At 48.9% G+C, this 18,311-nt stretch overlaps 1 protein-coding gene across 3 annotated transcripts in view; it reads left to right on the plus strand.

The window, feature by feature from the left end:
• The window catches only part of TBC1D1 (TBC1 domain family member 1), a 209,185-nt gene that overhangs the window by 179,712 nt on the left and 11,162 nt on the right, over positions 1–18,311 (plus strand). For all 3 annotated transcript variants that reach the window (XM_075346959.1, XM_075346957.1, XM_075346958.1), the window contains 2 exons: positions 7,959–8,128; positions 10,743–10,916. In XM_075346959.1, coding sequence (XP_075203074.1) covers positions 7,959–8,128; positions 10,743–10,916 — 344 coding nt within the window. The remainder of the gene's footprint in view (positions 1–7,958; positions 8,129–10,742; positions 10,917–18,311) is intronic.

Consider the following 18,311-nt stretch of genomic DNA (forward strand, 5'->3'; position numbering starts at 1 on the left):
ATAATGTACCGTATTTTTCGGACTATAAGACGCACCTGACCATAAGGATCCTCCTGCCTTGTATATGATCCTGCTCATATACCCCCGATCCTGCTAATAATATACCCCCCATCCATCCTGCTCATGATATACCCCCATCCATCCTGCTCATGATATGCCCCCATCCATCCTGCTCATGATATGCCCCCATCCATCCTGCTCATGAAATGCCCCCATCCATCCTGCTCAAGATATGCCCCCATCCATCCTGCTCATGAAATGCCCCCATCCATCCTGCTCATGATATGCCCCCATCCATCCTGCTCATGAAATGCCCCCATCCATCCTGCTCATGAAATGCCCCCATCCATCCTGCTCATGAAATGCCCCCATCCATCCTGCTCATGAAATGCCCCCATCCATCCTGCTCATGAAATGCCCCCATCCATCCTGCTCATGAAATGCCCCCATCCATCCGGCTCATGAAATGCCCCCATCCATCCTGCTCATGAAATGCCCCCATCCATCCTGCTCATGAAATGCCCCCATCCATCCTGCTCATGAAATGCCCCCATCCATCCTGCTCATGAAATGCCCCCATCCATCCTGCTCATGAAATGCCCCCATCCATCCTGCTCATGAAATGCCCCCATCCATCCTGCTCATGAAATGCCCCCATCCATCCTGCTCATGAAATGCCCCCATCCATCCTGCTCATGAAATGCCCCCATCCATCCTGCTCATGAAATGCCCCCATCCATCCTGCTCATGAAATGCCCCCATCCATCCTGCTCATGAAATGCCCCCATCCATCCTGCTCATGAAATGCCCCCATCCATCCTGCTCATGAAATGCCCCCATCCATCCTGCTCAAGAAATGCCCCCATCCATCCTGCTCAAGAAATGCCCCCATCCATCCTGCTCAAGAAATGCCCCCATCCATCCTGCTCATGAAATGCCCCCATCCATCCTGGTAAATGGCGTGTATCCTGTGGCACAGGAAAAAAAAAAATAAACGTTTATACTTACCCTTCCTCACTCCCTGAAGCACCGATCTCTGTCTCAGCTGCAGCGCCGCTGTGTGGAGCAGTCACCGGTGTCTGCAGCATCGCGTCTTCCTGTCTGTGCCGGCGGTAAGCTGATCGATTCTGGTGGATACTAGCGGCGCGCACCGCGATGACGTCATCGCGGTGCGCGCCGCTAGTATCCAGATCAGCTGACCGCCGGCACAGATAGGAAGACGCGATGCTGCCGGGGGGCGGCTCCACACACGGTGACGGGTGAGTACACTGATTCACTGCACCCCGCGCTGATAATGATGCACGGGGGGCAGTGAATACAGCCGCACATGATCACTCCAGGCTGTAGTTGCCAGGGGTGATCACGGCCGGCTGCTAATTATGCACGCACCCCCCCTCGCCCATCACCCCGCCCACCTGTCAGCGCCGGTTTCGCTGAGAGATGGGCGGGAGGATGGGCGTGCATATGTAATGAGTGGGCCCACGTGGTCACGGCAGGCTGTTACAGCCTGCTCGTGCCGCTGATGACCCGCTGCACCGCGGCACCCTCATTCCCCGCAGCCTTATAGTCAGACCATAAGACGCACCCCCCACTTTCCCCCAACATTTGGGGGGGAAAAAAGTGCGTCTTATGGTCCGAAAAATACGGTATTACATGGTATAGCGCAGCTATTCAGGGGGGACTGACATGGTCTGTATAAAAGCAGAAGCCGGGAATGCAGCAGCCATTTCATCGTGATTAGGGATAGTGAGAGGATGACACTGTTCAGTTTAGCCATGGAAAGGGAGCTAGAAGGCCAAAAAATGCTGAAGAAACTGTACAGATAATGTGTGATCGCACAGCAGTGAAGATTAGTGTAGGACGAAAAGTCTGTTCTCACCATCAACCATCCACTTAACCATAGTCATATTTTTGAAGGACACTTTGACATTATTAAGTCTGTATTTGAGGTTTCCTATGGCTGCATCCTAACTGCAGAGTATTACACATGTCTTTTCAGGGCAGTTGTAACTCTTGTAGCAAAGAAAATTCTTTTGAAAAATTAGACTAAGCTAAACTAAGCTTTTAATTTAAAAAAAAAAAAAAATTCCAATCTCTAAGTGTTTCTTTTGTGTAATACTTATAGTGGATAATGTGGATTACGAGATGAATATGGGAAGTGTTTGAGTAACATTGTTTTGATTGTTAGAGACATTTATTAAAAAGTGGATTAGTAGAAGCAGAGCTGTTGAAAACCGTTCAGGTTGTATTGTTTTCTTATTTGTATACCGCTTTCTGTTACTGCCTAATTAGATCATAAGGTTATAGTCATGCATTTATTTATTTTCTATGCATTTTTTTTCCCTACAAAAACTGCACGCATGTGACCTAATATCCAGCTGTTTGCTGAGGCCCCTCCCCTTCTGGTCCCATGGGTATGACGTCACACAGGTTCTGCAACAGACAAAGTGATTAGTTCGTATAATAAGTATGCTAATTCTAACAGGAGGAGGGGATAACTATGAATTCCCCCCCCCCTTCCCCGCCCAAATATTATCTGCTTCTTTGCTGCTGTCACTCAACAAGCAGCTAATGTTATCAACTTTCCTTTTTTGGATTTCAAAACCTAAACATCCGAGCCGCCCACTACAGGTGTGTATAGAAACAGCCTGATTGTGCCAGTATAGCACTGGATTTAGGTTGTATATGAAAATCCTGGTGATTGGTTCCCTTTAAAGGCACAAGTAGGCTCATCAGATCAGCCGATATGCACAGGGAAGATGCAGGCTTTCTTTGCAAGTCCGCATCAAGGGGAAGTACTTGTCCTATGACTTTCTAGTATGTTATAGGTCGTGAAGCGGTTAAAGGGAACCTGTCAGGTACAATATACACCCAGAGTCACGAGGAGTTCTGGGTACATATTGCTAATCCCTGCCTAACCGTCCCTGTATATGTAGCGCCCCTGAGTACATCAGGGTGCTACAGGGAACTGCATCCTTTTCCCCCCAGGGTGTAGGACCTACCCCCCCCCCCCATGTCTCCAGGTTCCCAGAAACCGGTGTCGCCTCCATCAGCACCACAAACCCCAACCAACACCCCACACCATGACCTGTCAGCTGGTCTAGCTGGAACAGGGCCACCCACCTAGGGATCAGACAGACTGGTGGGAGGGACCAAGTTGGAGACGAGTGACAGCTCTCAAAGTGAGAGGAGCAGGAGTGTTGGCTCCCCGGGAGCTGGAAAGACAAGAGTTGGGTCGCAGACAGTGGTCTGGGACCAGAGGAGTCGGTGACCGGATTCAGGGACTAACAGAACTGACCGGTACCGAGCACAACTGGGTACAGGACCCTAGGTCAGGAGCTGATTCAACGTCCTGGCAATTAACCTGCAGAGGAAGGGGGCCTTCAGGGACCTTCCTAAAGCGCAGAGACTGAGGGCATCCGCCCAACGCGGGGGACAGGGTTTTCCAAACAAAGCAACCTACTGAGGTCCCAAGTGCCAGCCCTTAGGAGCAAGACTTCACCCAGACTGAAGAACTGGCCCTTATCGCGTCAAGCGGCACGGTGGCTCAGTGGTTAGCACTGCAGTCTTGCAGCGCTGGGGTCCTGGGTTCAAATCCCACCAAGGACACTATCTGCAAGGAGTTTGCATGTTCTCCCTGTGTTTGCGTGGGTTTCCTCCGGGTACTCCGGTTTCCTCCCACACGCCAAAGACATACTGATAGGGACTCTAGATTGTGAGCCCCAATGGGGACAGTGTTGCCAATGTATGTAAAAGCGCTGTGGAATTAATAGCGCTATATAAATGAATAAAATTATTATTATTATTATTATTATTATTATTATTATTATTATTATTATTATTATTATTATTATTATTATTAAGCTATAGGGACCCACACAGGCACAAACAGTGCACGAAGGCGGGTTCTGGACTACTAGTGGTACCGTGGACCTGGACATGCTCCAGGCAGCTGTGCATAGAGACTTGTTTAAGAACCATGTGTACCTCATTTTATCTCCACCTATCCAGCGCAACCACCGCAGTGAGTACGCCTGCCCCTGCACCCTGCCTTCTATATCTTCTCATCACGCGAGCTTCGGAGCCTTCCCTACCTGCGGAGGGACTGTCACCTTGTTGCTCCCCACCCTCTGCCCCGGTCCTCATTGCAGCAGTGGTGGTACTCTCATTACCACACCCCGCAGGTGGCGTCACAAACACTTCCCCTGTAAAATAATCCCCTTCTCCAGTTTGAGTGTCCGCCCAGCTCGGGTCCGGACCCCTCGAGCCACGACCACTCCGGATCCAAGCACCTCGGTCATTACCGGGGCGGCAATATTCACTAGCATAGATAAGGGCGGCACGGTGGCTCAGTGGTTAGCACTGCAGCGCTGGGGTCCTGGGTTCTAATCCCACTAAGGACAATATCTGCAAGGAGTTTGTATGTTCTCCCCGTGTTTGCGTGGGTTTCTTGTGGGTGCTCCGTTTTTTTCCCACACTCCAAAAACATACTGATAGGGAATTTAGATTGTGAGCTCCATTGGGGACAGTGTTGCCAATATATGTAAAGCTCTATGGAATTAATAGCGCTATATAAATGAATAAATATTATTATTATAAAGAGATCTTTAGAAAAAGCATTTCTAAAGATCTTTAGTTGTTTGCTAATGAGTGCAGGGACTAGTCACAAGGGTGATAGTTCCTCTGGCTAGTTGGCCCCTTAGAATGTTAGTACGCCACTGTGGGTGTGCTAACATGCTAATGAATGCGCAGCGTCAGAGGACAGTTGTGCTCACCTCTCTGCAGCCATTGTGTCAGTCCTGGATTTCGGCTAGGTGCACATGATACTGGACGTTCGATCAAGCACACTATGAAGCCGGGCGTACGAGTCCTGGCTTAAGACCCATATAGTGCGCATGACTGAAAATCCGGGATGTGCGCTGAGCTGAAATCCAGGACTCTGATGCGATGGCTGCAGAGAGGTGAGCACGACTGTCCCCTGATGTTGCACATTCATTAGCAGGTTAGCACGCCCACAGGGGCGTACTAACATGCTAAGGGGCCGATTAGCCGGGGGAAATCATGCCCTTGCGACTAGTCGCTGGCCTCTTTAGCAAATCACAAAGGATCTTTAGAAATACTTTTTCTAAAGATCTCTTTATCTATGCAACTAGATGCAGGGATGGTTAGGCAGAGATTAGCAATATGTACCCAGAACTGCTCGTGGCTCTGGGGCCATATTGCACCTGACACGTTCACTTTAAAAAGGTATTTGTTTTTACTATAATATGAATAAAAATAACAAGTGTTTTTCATATGGAGGTGCAAGAGGGTGACACAATTCAAAAGAATGTAATATTAAAAGTAATTAAAGTCACAATGGGTTTAAAGGGTAGCTAAGTGAATATAATGGGGACCATGGCAGAGGATGTTGTCAATAATAGCCCAGTGCAAATTGAGTAAATGTGAGCAGTGACGTGGTTAAAGCTGCATATAAAGTGTGGCACCCCTGAGGCTTCAGGCGCCACATTGTACTGCACCTGATTTTAGATGCTGTGCTCATACCGGATTCCTAGGTGACCAGGGCCGGGTCCACATAACACCACAAACTACAACCAGCAGACTTCCCTCCCCAATGGGGACTGGGACCAGGGTATGGTCACAAAGGGGGTCACCAGTGGTTGGGGTCTATAGGATGTCACCGCACTTGGAGACTCCCAATCCACTGGATCCAGGACTCAGAGTTGGGGAGGAGGTGTCACCAAGGAGTGGGAGGAGCCATAAGAACAGTTAGTGACAGTTGGAGTAGGAGAGTCAGGAGGGAATTTGGTGCAGAGAGGAGCTCCTCTAGTGATGTCGATGGGATGTTGGAGTTACGGTCACCGGTGGGATTTGGTGTCAGATCCCCGGGACCAGCGCAGTCTGGGTGTAGACCCCAAGATCAGGGGACGCTTCAAGCTCACCTAATAAATCTACCGGGAGAGAAGATTTCACGTTTCTTGACCCACCACAGTGTCCGGGACACAGCAGCACATAGAGCCTGGGAATTGAGACTTAGAGCCAGCCCACTACAGGTTCGCGCTGCCTGCGAACGGACCGGGACTTTTTACACAAAAGGGGACCCCCAGTAGCTTCAAGCCATGGGGACCCGCCAACAACAGAGCGCATAGAGAAAGGGCCCACCAGTCATACCGGCACCGAGATCCGAAGAGTTCAGGATCGCCTGGAGCCCATCTTGGTGAAGACCAGCATCCTGTGGGCCTAAAAGACAATCAGTGAGTAAACAACTTGAACCGCAGCCCCTGTGTCATCTGTGTACTTGCCATCGCCCTGTGCCTCAGCGCCAGCGTCACTACAACCACAATCATCCTCCCTGGGACCTAGCTCTGCTTCCGGATAGCTGGAACATCCTAGCTGCATGATACCATCAGCCCCCGCAGTGAGAGAGACTACGCAGTGGCGGCTCCCTCTCACAGCCGCACACCGCAAGTGGCGTCACAAACTTTTATGTAATTGTAAAAACAACTCCCATCATCACCATCATCATCCCCTTCATTTATGACAAGACACTGCCAGTGTTACGTAGCCAGGCCCTGCCGCCGCTGACGTACCCAGACTAGTCCGGCCCGGTTCCGAGTACCCCCGGCCCTGGGACTGGGCGTGTCAAAAGCACATAAGTGATCAGTTTATAGTTGTTCTCTTACCCGTGTGTCTTCCTGCTGGAATGGCCCCAGACCACTACTTGCCTAATGTCACTGTTATTAATTTACTCCATCACACACCCTTTATTTGCTGCTCTGTTGGTTTAATAACTCATGATTAGTCCATTGGGGCATTATCAGAGATTTTATTTTTTCTTTTGGAGTGTGTACAGTACATCTTCCATTGTATGGCTGTTTTTGTTTTGTTTGGTTTTTTTTTTCTTTTTTTCAGGAGCAACACTACTGGTTTTGTGTATGTGTGCAGAAGTGCATGCATTCACTTTAATGGAGATGAGCTGTAATACCAGACACAATCAATGAACTGGCATAGCACTGTTTGTAGAAGTAGACGAACATGCTTTTTCGATGTTGGACAGTTCTCTTTAAATACGTTGATATCCACATTTTCACCTTCTTGATAATGTTTCTAAACAACTGTTTTATTGGGCGCCAGCAAAACTGCTCTCAACATGGCCATTCTGGTGAGGAACTACTAAGGTTCCTTGTTCTACCAATAAGTGGGAGTCCCCGCTGTCAGACGACCGACCACTACAGAACAATCTAATATATACAGATGAGTGTATGTGTGTCATTGTGTATATCTCCACTAAAGGAATCCACACTGTTGTAGTTACAATCACGAAATTTTGCACAGACACTTAATTTGACTCTGAGAACATCCTAGATCTAGGGGATATCTTCTTAGAGTAATTGTCCTATGTTGAGTTGTTCATTTATTATAGTTATTTGTTTCATTGATTTGAATGAAGAGCATTTACATTTATGCGACTGTCTAGTATGTGCACTTTTTTGGGTGTTTTTTTTTTATTAATTTTATTACATGAAATTTCACATTGATCTACATAAAGATTTAAGACCTTAATTATTGTAATATGTAAATAAATTAGGTATTTTGTAATTGTGTCCTCTGGAGTTACAATAATTATATTTTAATTGCAAACCAAAAACTCTATGGGTCTCAATGACATAAGTTCTTATTCTGATAATTTGCTAATGAATGGTATAGTCTTCTACATGAGGCATCGTACAGCAATTGGATGAAGTCTATTATGCATGGCGCTTCGCTAAGTTGTTTTAGTATGCGAAGAAATCAGGCGCGTGCCATGGCTGACGTTACATAAGGTTTAGTGTAAATGGGCTCTGTGTGATTGTTCCTCAGTCACCAAGCAAGTCTAGATTCTTAACATGTTTGTCTTGGCTGTTATTCGTTCTGAGTTTCATCCTCCTAAAACTGATGATATTTGACTCTTCTTGCAGATATGATTTATCTTCAGGGGTCAGAAGTTATCTTTAAAGTGGCGTTGAGTTTGTTGGGCAGTCACAAGCCCTTAATTTTGCAACAAGAAAATCTCGAGTCTATTGTGGACTTTATAAAGAACACCCTACCAAATCTGGGATTGGTGCAAATGGAGAAGACTATAAACCAGGTAATGCAGGAGTCATGAGCTTGTATTCAGAATTCCAGACTTGTCGCTGGTGCGCCATCTTTTTAAGCCTAATGAAACTCAAAATCTGAATAACAACCGCTCATCTTAATTTTGACACAATTTACCCCAAAGTATAACACTAGGGAAAGATATGGATACTTTAGTTTTTGCAGAACTATGGACCTTTTGATTTAGTGTGCCCAATATGGTAATTTTCATGATTTTTACCAAAGGGGCGTTTCCCAAGGGTACTTGTGCTCTGCAGGCTAAGACCCATTCATGTAAAATACTGAGAACAACTCCCCTTTAAGACCATAAAATTTAGCATATTGTGCCCGCTTAATTTCTAATGAAGCAGCGGAAATAAAATATGGGCAAACACTGGCCCATTATTTTGAACTGGTGACACAGCCTCTTTAAGCCTAAAAACCTTAGAAACCAGCTCTCTAGTGTCATGGTCGATCCATATCCTGTGACCTATTGGAAACCCCTAAAAGAAAATACCGGTCTGTTGCCCTAGCTCTACTTTATTCCTTAGCGATTGCTCTATAATTTGTATAATCCTGCTTTAATACATCCTCACATTTGGAAAGTCTGAGTACTAATTTTACGGGGCTTTGATTTCTCCAGACTAAAACCTAGGTCACACGTTGTGACGCAGCAGCGATCACGACGACTATCTGCTGCGTCGTTACATGGTCGCTGGTGAGCTGTCAAACAGGCAGATCTCACCAGCGACCAGCCAGCAGCGACGCGTGGAAGCGATGCTGCGCTTGGTAACTAAGGTAAATATCGGGAAACCAAGCAAAGTGCTTCGCTTGGTTACCCGATATTTACCTTGGTTACCAGCGCACATCGCTTAGCGCTGGCTCCCTGCACTCGTAGCCAGGGTACACATCAGGTTAATAAGCAAACCGCTTTGCTTATAGTTACCCGATGTGTACCTTGGCTACGTGAGCAGGGAGCCGGCTTCAAGAAGCTGCGGACGCTGGTAACGAAGGTAAATATCGGGTAACCACGCCTTTGCTTGGTTACCCGATATTTACCTTGGTTGCCAGCGTCCTCAGAAGCCGGCTCCCTGCTCCCTGCACATTCAGTTGTTGCTCTCTCGCTGTCACACACAGCGATGTGTGCTTCACAGCGGGAGAGCAACGACCAAAAAATGGTCCAGGACATTCAGCAACGACCGGCGACCTCACAGCAGGGGCCAGCTTGTTGCTGGATGTCGCACACAGCGACATCGCTAGCAAGGTCGTTGCTACGTCACAAAAAATGGTGACTTGGCAGCGACGTCGTCGTCGCTGTCGTTGTGTGTGACATGCCCATAATCATCCATCCCAACTTTTAAAAATGTCCTCCTCACCCCCTAACTCCTATTCCTCTGATGTCCTTGTCCTAATTTCATCACCTGCAGCATAGATTTTGATTCCATCACCTCTGCAATGCTAAGGAAATCCTGAAAACATGTATTGTTGGTGGCGCTTGGGAAATGGAGTTTGGGAATACTGTTAAAGGGAATCTGTCAGCTGTCAATATACTTATTAGGGCTCAGGTGTATGGCGGATTAGAGAGAGTTATTTTCTCTCTATTGCTTCTCAATCAGGATAAGTGTTAGCTTCATATAAAGTCTGATAATGACTATAATCCCAAGAGATCGTCGGAGCAGAGGCCCATCCTTCATTTTATTCCTGCTACAATAGCATGGTATAGCTCCTTCACTATTGATTTGCAGCTGCAAGAGAATGGGGATTGAGGAAATCTATCTTGGTAATTTTATTAACACTAGAAGTCCCAGAAATTTCAAGCTCCCCCCAATCCAAAGGTAGAAATGTTAAATGACCCCTCTCTGGGACTTCTAGTGTTAAAGGGTTATGGCCATCTCCAAGATCTTATCCAAATATGTAGTAGGTGTAATAATATTAGAAAATACCTCCAATTAGAAATGTAGTATAGTTCTCCTGATTAGCTATGTCGCTTACCTCAAGTGCAGGGCATTGCAGGACCTTAGGTGTCCATGGATATGACCACGCATATAGTCAGAGGGAGGTAGTTAATTGCTAGTGGTCATACCACGGATACTGAAGGTCCTGCAATGTTCTGAACATGAGGTAAGCAAAATGGGGAATCCAAAGAACTATACTAAATTTCTAATTGGAGGTATTTGCTAATATTTTATTATTACACCTACTAAATATTGGGATCAGATCTTGGAGATGGGAATACCTCTTCAAGTGTTCCAATTGTTGGACCCACAGCTCATTAAGTGGAAAGGTGGTAAATGCTTTACGTCAAAATCTCTATTTAAAGGTTTTCCACTATATATTGATTTTATGTTAGTATCGCTAAGCCAAAACTTTACCATATAGCTATATTCAGTCTGATTTGAACATTTCTCAAAAAAAAAAAGGGTCATAAACCTATGTAAACCAGTAAAAAGCTGTGTGGGTGGACACAAGGACAACCAAAGACGATAGATGAGCCATGTCTTTAGCTCTACTACAGTCACTGGCTGGTGTATTAAAGGCCTTTACTTGAGTTTTGCATTGTGAGCTGTTGGTTTTTTTTACTCTTGCGCCCTGATATTTAGAATGGCATGTGATCTTTTCTCTTTTAGGTTTTTGAAATGGACATTTCGAAGCAATTGCAGGACTATGAGGTGGAATATCATGTACTGCAGGATGAACTGATTGATTCTTCTCCGCTCAGTGACAACCAGAGAATAAATAAGTTAGAAAAGACAAACAATACCTTACGCAAACAGAACTTTGACCTGATGGAGGAGTTACAGGTATGTACACAACAAGAGATGCAAATGACTCCATTACAACGCTCCTGTTATTTATTTTTTTATTTTTTTTCTGCTGAGTAGTATTTGTCTTCCTACTTCCGTATGTATCCACATAGCGTGCAATGTATAGTCTTATTGCTGGGGAGTTTACAGAGCAAATGTGAAGGGGAAAAATTTTATTTTGACAACTGCTTATTTTTAACAGTTATGAGAAATATTGGTTTGTTGATCAGTCTGAATCCATGTATGACCAATGTATGCCCCGAGGCGGGGTAGTCCAACCTTCTCCTTTCCTACGTAAACATTCACTTGCAAGCTTTTTGTCGTCTTGCACCTAAAACGGCTCTTTTGCAAACCAATGTGTCTTCAGACTACAAAGTCTGCAGTCCTAAAACTCCCATCCATCCATACCTACTTCTTGTTAAAGGGTTTGTCCATCTCTTTACATGGTTTAAAAGTAACCTAGTAGCTGTGGAAAAAGAAATAAACCGCACATCCAAAAATCATACTTTAATTTTTGCCTAACGGCATTAGATCAAATACCTGAACATGAGATTCTTGGTTTAGGCTATGTGCGCACTGGGAAATGGAATTTCTTCGGCGCTCCATTTGGAGACCCAGACGATTGGGTGTATAGCTACTGCCTCCGGAGGCCACACAAAGCATTACACTAAAAAGTGTAAGGCCCCTCCCCTTCTGGCTATACACCCCCCGTGGGATCACGGGCTGCTCAGTTTTCAAGCTTTGTGCGAAGGAGGTCAGACATCCACGCATAGCTCCACTGTTTTTAGTCAGCAGCAGCTGCTGACTATGTCGGTTGGAAGAAAAGTGGGCCCATATGGGGCCCCCAGCATGCTCCCTTCTCACCCCACTTTTGTCGGGTGTTTGTTAAGGTTGAGGTACCCATTGCGGGTACGGAGGCTGGAGCCCACATGCTGTTTTCCTTCCCCATCCCCCCTCAGGGCTCTGGGTGAAGTGGGATCTTACAGGTCTCCAGGCACTGAGACCGGGCTCCATCCACAGACCCAGAGAACCTGCTGGATATGGAGCTGAGTATCGTCAGGGACAGGGCCCTGCTACATTAAGGTACTCTGTGTCCCCGGGCAAGCGCGCACACACACACCAACATTGCTGGGAGTGTTAGTGCGCCGGGGGCAACAGCGCGGAGCGCTCGTGCTATTATTCACTGCAGCTTTGCTGAGTGAATTTATGTATTGGGAACTGCCGCGCCGGCCGCTGCTGGGTGTTTTTTACACTGTGGCGCGGCTGGGACTTGTGGTGCGCCGGGGACTTCCGCGCTGGCCGTGCACATGAACGGCCGCGCTTATTACTCGAGTCCCCGGCTTTGCGGCCTAGTTTTCGTTTCGTTCCCGCCCCCAGCCCTGCCAGTCAGGGGAGAGGCGGGACGCTGTACAGAAAGTCAGCGCCGAGGGCTGGAGTCTGCTTTGCATTCTCCAGCCCCCTTCACTGGACACAGTGGGACGCCAGTTTCCCGCTCTTGTCTGGGGCACGCCCACGGCCCGCCCCTCTTCACAGGACGCCGGCAGCCATTCCTGCACGCAGTCCGAGCTGGGGAACGGAGACAAGCTCTGGGCAACCAGTCACAGGGCTCTGGCGACCACACACCCGCGTTATAGGCGGGCGGTAAGCAGCACCTGTAGTGCTGACCCCACTAAATACCGAAGTGTCCATTTGTATTTTATGCTTGTATGCTCTACACTGCACTGTAGGTCGCTATTTTTGGCTATATGCCCTCCTAGATGGCGAGATAACAGCAGCAAAAAAGCAACGGTGCTAAGGCACAGGCTTTCTATGCTGCTTGTATTGCATGTGCTGAAGTGTTCATTTGTACTTATGCTTGTATGCTATACATTGCACTGTACGGTCGCTACTCTTGGCTATATTCTCCTAGATGGCTGGACAACAGCAGCAAAAAAGCAACACAGGCTTTCTATGCTGCTTTTACTGCATGTGATACTGTTCCACCGGCAGGTTCCACTGACCCCCATTGTGTGCAAATGCTCCCCTGTAGCACTTGGTCAGCCGGGGTCTCTACTAGAGGTGGCCAAAGAACCCTGTCCAGGGACAGGGACGGAGTTGCAGTTTCGGCTGATAGATTGTCATGGGATAGAGACTTTGCAGTCCAGACAGGCCATGGGCAATCTTGATCAATGCTCCCTGGCCACCCTCATTTGGAACATAATCAGTGCTCCGGGGGGGTCCCAGGCATTCCAGGGTGAAGGCTCTGACACGGACGACAGTCCCAGACAGCCTAAGCCAGCTCGCTGGGTGCGGCACTCGGCTTCTTCACTGGTCAGGGTCCCAGCAGGAGGACTATCTGTATGATGAGGCAGACGTAGCTGATCAGGGCTTTGATCCTGACACCGCTCTCAATCCGGATACACCGGATGGTGACGCCATAGTGAATGATCTTATAGCGTCCATCAATGGAATGTTGGATATTTCTCCCTCAGCTCCCCCAGTGGAGGAGTCAGCTTCACAGCAGGAGAAATCCCTTTTCAGTATCTCATGCGTATATTGAGTACTTTTCTGGCCACGCTGACTTCAGAGAAGCAGTTCAGAAACACCACGCTTACCAGATAAGCGTTTCTCCAAACGTATTAAGGATACACGTTATCCCTTTCCCCCTGACGTGGTCAAGCGCTGGACCCAGGGTCCAAAGGTGGATCCCCCAATCTCCAGGCTTGCGGCTAGATCCATAGTTGCAGTGGAGATGGGACTTCACTTAAAGATGCCATGGACAGACAGATGGACCTCTGGTTGAAATCTGTCTGTGAAGCTATTAGCGTGTCGGTTGCTCCGGCATTCGCAGCCGTAGGGGCACTCTAAGCTATTTCAGCTGGTCTTGCGCAGCTGGTCTTGAGCACATGTACATCTGTGCCGCAGGTGGTGTCCTTAACCTCGCAATGTCTGCATTGCGACTTACCCTATTAATGCTGTCCTGGAGGGACAGTCGCGGTTTCGGTCCTTACCAGGCTCGGGCAGGTCCCAATTGTCCTCGTCCAAAAGGGCTCAAAAGGCTCAGAGGGGCTCAGATTCCGGCCGGGCTCAATCACGCCCAAGGAAGGCAGCCGGAGGAACCGCTACCAAGGCGGTCTCCTCATGACTTTCAGCTCTCTCTCTCCGCATCCGCGGTTGGTGGCAGACTCTCCCGCTTGGCGACATTTAGCTGCCACAGGTCACAGACCGGTGGGTGAGAGACATTGTGTCTCACGTGTACAGGATAGAGTTCTGTTCTCGTTCTCCGGCTCGATTCTTCAGAATTTCCCCCCCCCCCCCCCCGAGCCGATGCTCTTCTGCAGGCAGAAGGAGTGGTAATCCCTGTTCCTCTTCAGGAACAAGACACGGTTTTTCCTCCAATCTGATTGGGGTGCCAAAAAAAGGATGGCTCTTCCCGTTCCGTTCTGGACCTAAAACTGCTCACCAAGCACGTGAAGGCCAGGCGGTTCCAGATGAAACCCTCCGCTCCGTCATTGCCTCAATGTCTCAAGGAGATTTCCTAGCATCAATAGACATCAGGATGCTTATCTCCACGTGCCGATTGCTCCAGAGCACCAGCGTTTGCCACGTTTCGTTATTGAAGACGAGCATCTTCAGTTCGTAGCCCTGCCCTTCGGTCTGGCGACAGCCCTACGGGTTTTCACCAAGTTCAGGGCAGCAGTGGGAGCAGTCCTGCACTCTCAGGGTCACTCTGTGATCCTTACTGGGACGATCTACTTGTCAAGGCACCCTCTCAAGAGGCATGCCAACACAGCCTGAACGTGGCGCTGGAGACTCTCCAGAGTTTCGGGTGGATCATCAACTTTTCAAGGTTAAATCGGGCACCGACCCAATCGCTGACATATCTGGGCATGGAGTTTCACACTCCCTCAGCGATAGTGAAGCTTCCGCTGGACAAGCAGCGTTCACTACAGACGGGGGTGCAGTCTCTCCTTCAAGGCCAGTCACACCCCTTAAGACGCCTCATGCAGAGGCAGTCACTTTCGCGCAGTTTCATCTGCGTCCACTTCAATGGGACATGCTTTGCCAATGGGTTGGGGAGTCGACGTCCCTAGACAGGAACGTCTCCCTTCTCAGACGGTCAAGGACTCTCTTCAGAGGAGTCCATCCTTCAGATCAATGTTCTGGAAATCTGGGCAGTGTATCTTGCCCTGCAAGCCTTCCAGCAGTGGCTGGAAGGAAAACAGATCCGAATTCAGTCGGACAATTCCACAGCGGTGGCATACATCACCCACCAAGGCGGAACACGCATCGCCAAGCCTACCAGGCAATCCGGCGGATTCTGATGTGGGTGGAAGACAGAGCATCCACCATATCCGCAGTTCACATCCCGGGCGTAGAAAATTGGGAAGCAGACTTCCTCAGTCGCCAGGGCATGGACGCAGGGGAATGGCCTCTGCACCCAGAAGGGTGTCAGGAAATCTGTAGCCGCTGGGGGATGCCGGACGTCGACCTAATGGCGTCTCGGCACAACAACAAGGTCCCGATTTTCATGGCGCGGTCTCACGAGCAAAGAGCTCTGGCGGCAGGCGCCTTAGTTCAGGATTGGTCGCAGTTCCAGCTACCCTATGTGTTTCCACCTCTGGCACTGTTGCCCAGAGTGCTACGCAAGCTAAGCTCCGATTGCTGCCGCGCCATCCTCGTCGTCCCAGACTGGCCGAGGAGGTCGTGATTCCTGGATCTGTGGCATCTCACGGTCGGCCAACTGTGGGCACTCTCAGACCGGCCAGACTTACTGTCCCAAGGGCCGTTTTTTCCACTGAATTCTACGGCCCTGAACCTGACTGTGTGGCCATCGAGTCCGAGATCCTAGCGTCTTCAGGATTATCTCAAGACGTCATTGCCACCATGAGACGGGCTGGGAAGCCGACGTCTGCCAAGATCTACCACAAGACGTGGAAGTTATTCTTATCTTGGTGCTCTGCTCAGGGAGTGTCTCCCTGGCCATTTGCATTGTCTCTTTTTTCCTCCCTTCCTGCAATCTGGTCTGGGAAAAGGTTTGTCGCTCGGCTCCCTTAAAGGACAAGTCGCAGCGCTGTCGGTATTTTTTCAGAAGCGCCTAGTACGACTTCCTCAGGTATGCACGTTCCTGCAGGGGGGTTATCACATTGTCCCTCCGTACAAGGGGCCGTTAGACCCATGGGATCTGAACAGGGTATTAATTGCTCTCCAGGAGCCGCCCTTCGAGCCTCTGAGGGATGTTTCACTTTCTCGACTTTCACAGAAAGTGGCCTTTCTGGTAGCGGTCACGTCTCTTCGGAGAGTGTCCGAACTAGCAGCGCGGTCATCCAAAGCTCCCTTCCTGGTGTTCACCAAGACAAGGTAGTGCTGCGCCCGATCCCAGAGTTTCTCCCTAAGGTGGTATCCCCTTTTCATCACAATCAGGATATCTCCTTACCTTCCTTTTATCCTTATCCATTTCATCGATATGTAATGGCCTTGTTGGATCTGGTGTAGAGCACCCAGAATCTACATTTCCCGCACGGCGTCCCTGCGCCGCTCGGATGCACTCTTTGTCCTTGTCACTGGTCAGCGCAAGGGGTCGCAGGCTGCAAAATCCACCCTGGCTTGATGGATCAAGGAACCAATCCTTGAAGCCTACCGTTCTACTGGGCTTCCGGTTCCATCAGGGCTGAAGGCCCATTCTACCAGAGCCGTGGGTGCGTCCTGGGCATTACGGCACCAGGCTACGGCTCAGCAGGTGTGCCAGGCGGCTACCTGGTCGAGTCTGCACACCTTCACCAAGCATTTTCAGGTGCATGCCTACGCTTAGGCGGATGCCAGCCTAAGTAGATGAGTCCTGCAGGCGGCGGTTGCCTCCATGTAGGGAAGGGCTGTTTTTACAGTCCAAACTTGAGGTATTCATTTACCCACCCAGGGACTGCTTTTGGACGTCCCAATCGTCTGGGTCTCCCAATGGAGCGCCGAAGAAGAAGGGAATTTTGTTACTTACCGTAAATTCCTTTTCTTCTAGCTCCAATTGGGAGACCCAGCACCCGCCCCTGTTTCCTTCGGGATTTTTGGTTTGTTCGGGTACACATGTTGTTCATGTTGAATGGTTTCAGTTCTCCGATGTTCCTTCGGATTGAATTTGTTTAACCAGTTATTGGCTTTCCTCCTTCTTGCTTTTGCACTAAAACTGAGCAGCCCGTGATCCCACGGGGGGTGTATAGCCAGAAGGGGAGGGGCCTTACACTTTTTAGTGTAATGCTTTGTGTGGCCTCCGGAGGCAGTAGCTATACACCCAATCGTCTGGGTCTCCCAATTGGAGCTAGAAGAAAAGGAATTTACGGTAAGTAACAAAATTCCCTTCTTTCTTGAGAAAATTCTGCATGCTCTCAAAGATTACCGCACCCGCGGTAAAAAACCGCGGGAAACCGCACCCGAAAACCGCATGCGGTTTGCTGCGGTTTTACCGCGGTATTGTTCGCGGTATTGCCGCGGTTTTGCCGCGTGCGGGTTGGGATGTGCTTTATTGCATTCAATGCAATAAAGCACATTGAAGAAAAAAAAAAAAAAGTCATTTAATCCTGAGATAGTAGATAGATAGACAGACAGAAGAATAGATAGAGGGATAGACAGACAGAAAGAGGGATAGATAGAGGACAGATCGCTGCATTTCCCACGGTCGGCAGTGAGTTCACATTACCGGCCGTGGGAAATGACCGGTAATTACCTCTGCTGTCTGCTGCTTTCATTCAGCGCTGTGTCTGTGACAGTCGCGGCTGGATGGAAGCAGCGCAGGACCTGTGGATTACGCCGGAGCTTTGTTTGGGGGGGGTTAATAAAATGGTGAACGAGGCTTGTTTGTTTTATTTAAAATAAAGGATTTTTCGGTGTCTGTGTTTTATTCACTTTACTTACGGGTTGATCATGGCAGCGTCTATGTGACAGCTGACATGATCAAGCCTGGAGTTAATGGCGGTGGTCCCCCACCATCATTAACCCCTTGTATTACCTTGCTGCCACTGCTACACGGCGGCAAGAAGAGCCGAGGACACGCCGGTACTGCCGCATAATGCATGCGACAGTGCCGGGGCAGCTGCGGCTGATATTCTCGGCTGCGGGAGGTGGAGTGAGGCGGGGGACATTAACCCTGCCCCTCTCCCTCCCCAGCCTGAGAATACCGGCCCGCCGCTGTGTGCTTACCTCGGCTGGAAGGTAAATATGCAGCGGAGCCCACGTTCTTTGTTTTCTATATTTCCGTTTGCTTTCTATGTGTGTTCTATGTGTCTGTGATGTCTGTGTGAGTGTGATGTGTGTGTGTTTACTCTGCACGGCTTCCTCTTCCTGTAATGACATCACTTCCCTGCAAAACCGCAGACAGGCGATGTACATTACCGGAGGTAAACCGCGAAATACCGCAGGGAATAA

The sequence above is a fragment of the Anomaloglossus baeobatrachus genome, chromosome 1 (assembly GCF_048569485.1).
Source record: "Anomaloglossus baeobatrachus isolate aAnoBae1 chromosome 1, aAnoBae1.hap1, whole genome shotgun sequence".
NCBI classification, from domain to species: Eukaryota; Metazoa; Chordata; class Amphibia; order Anura; family Aromobatidae; genus Anomaloglossus; species Anomaloglossus baeobatrachus.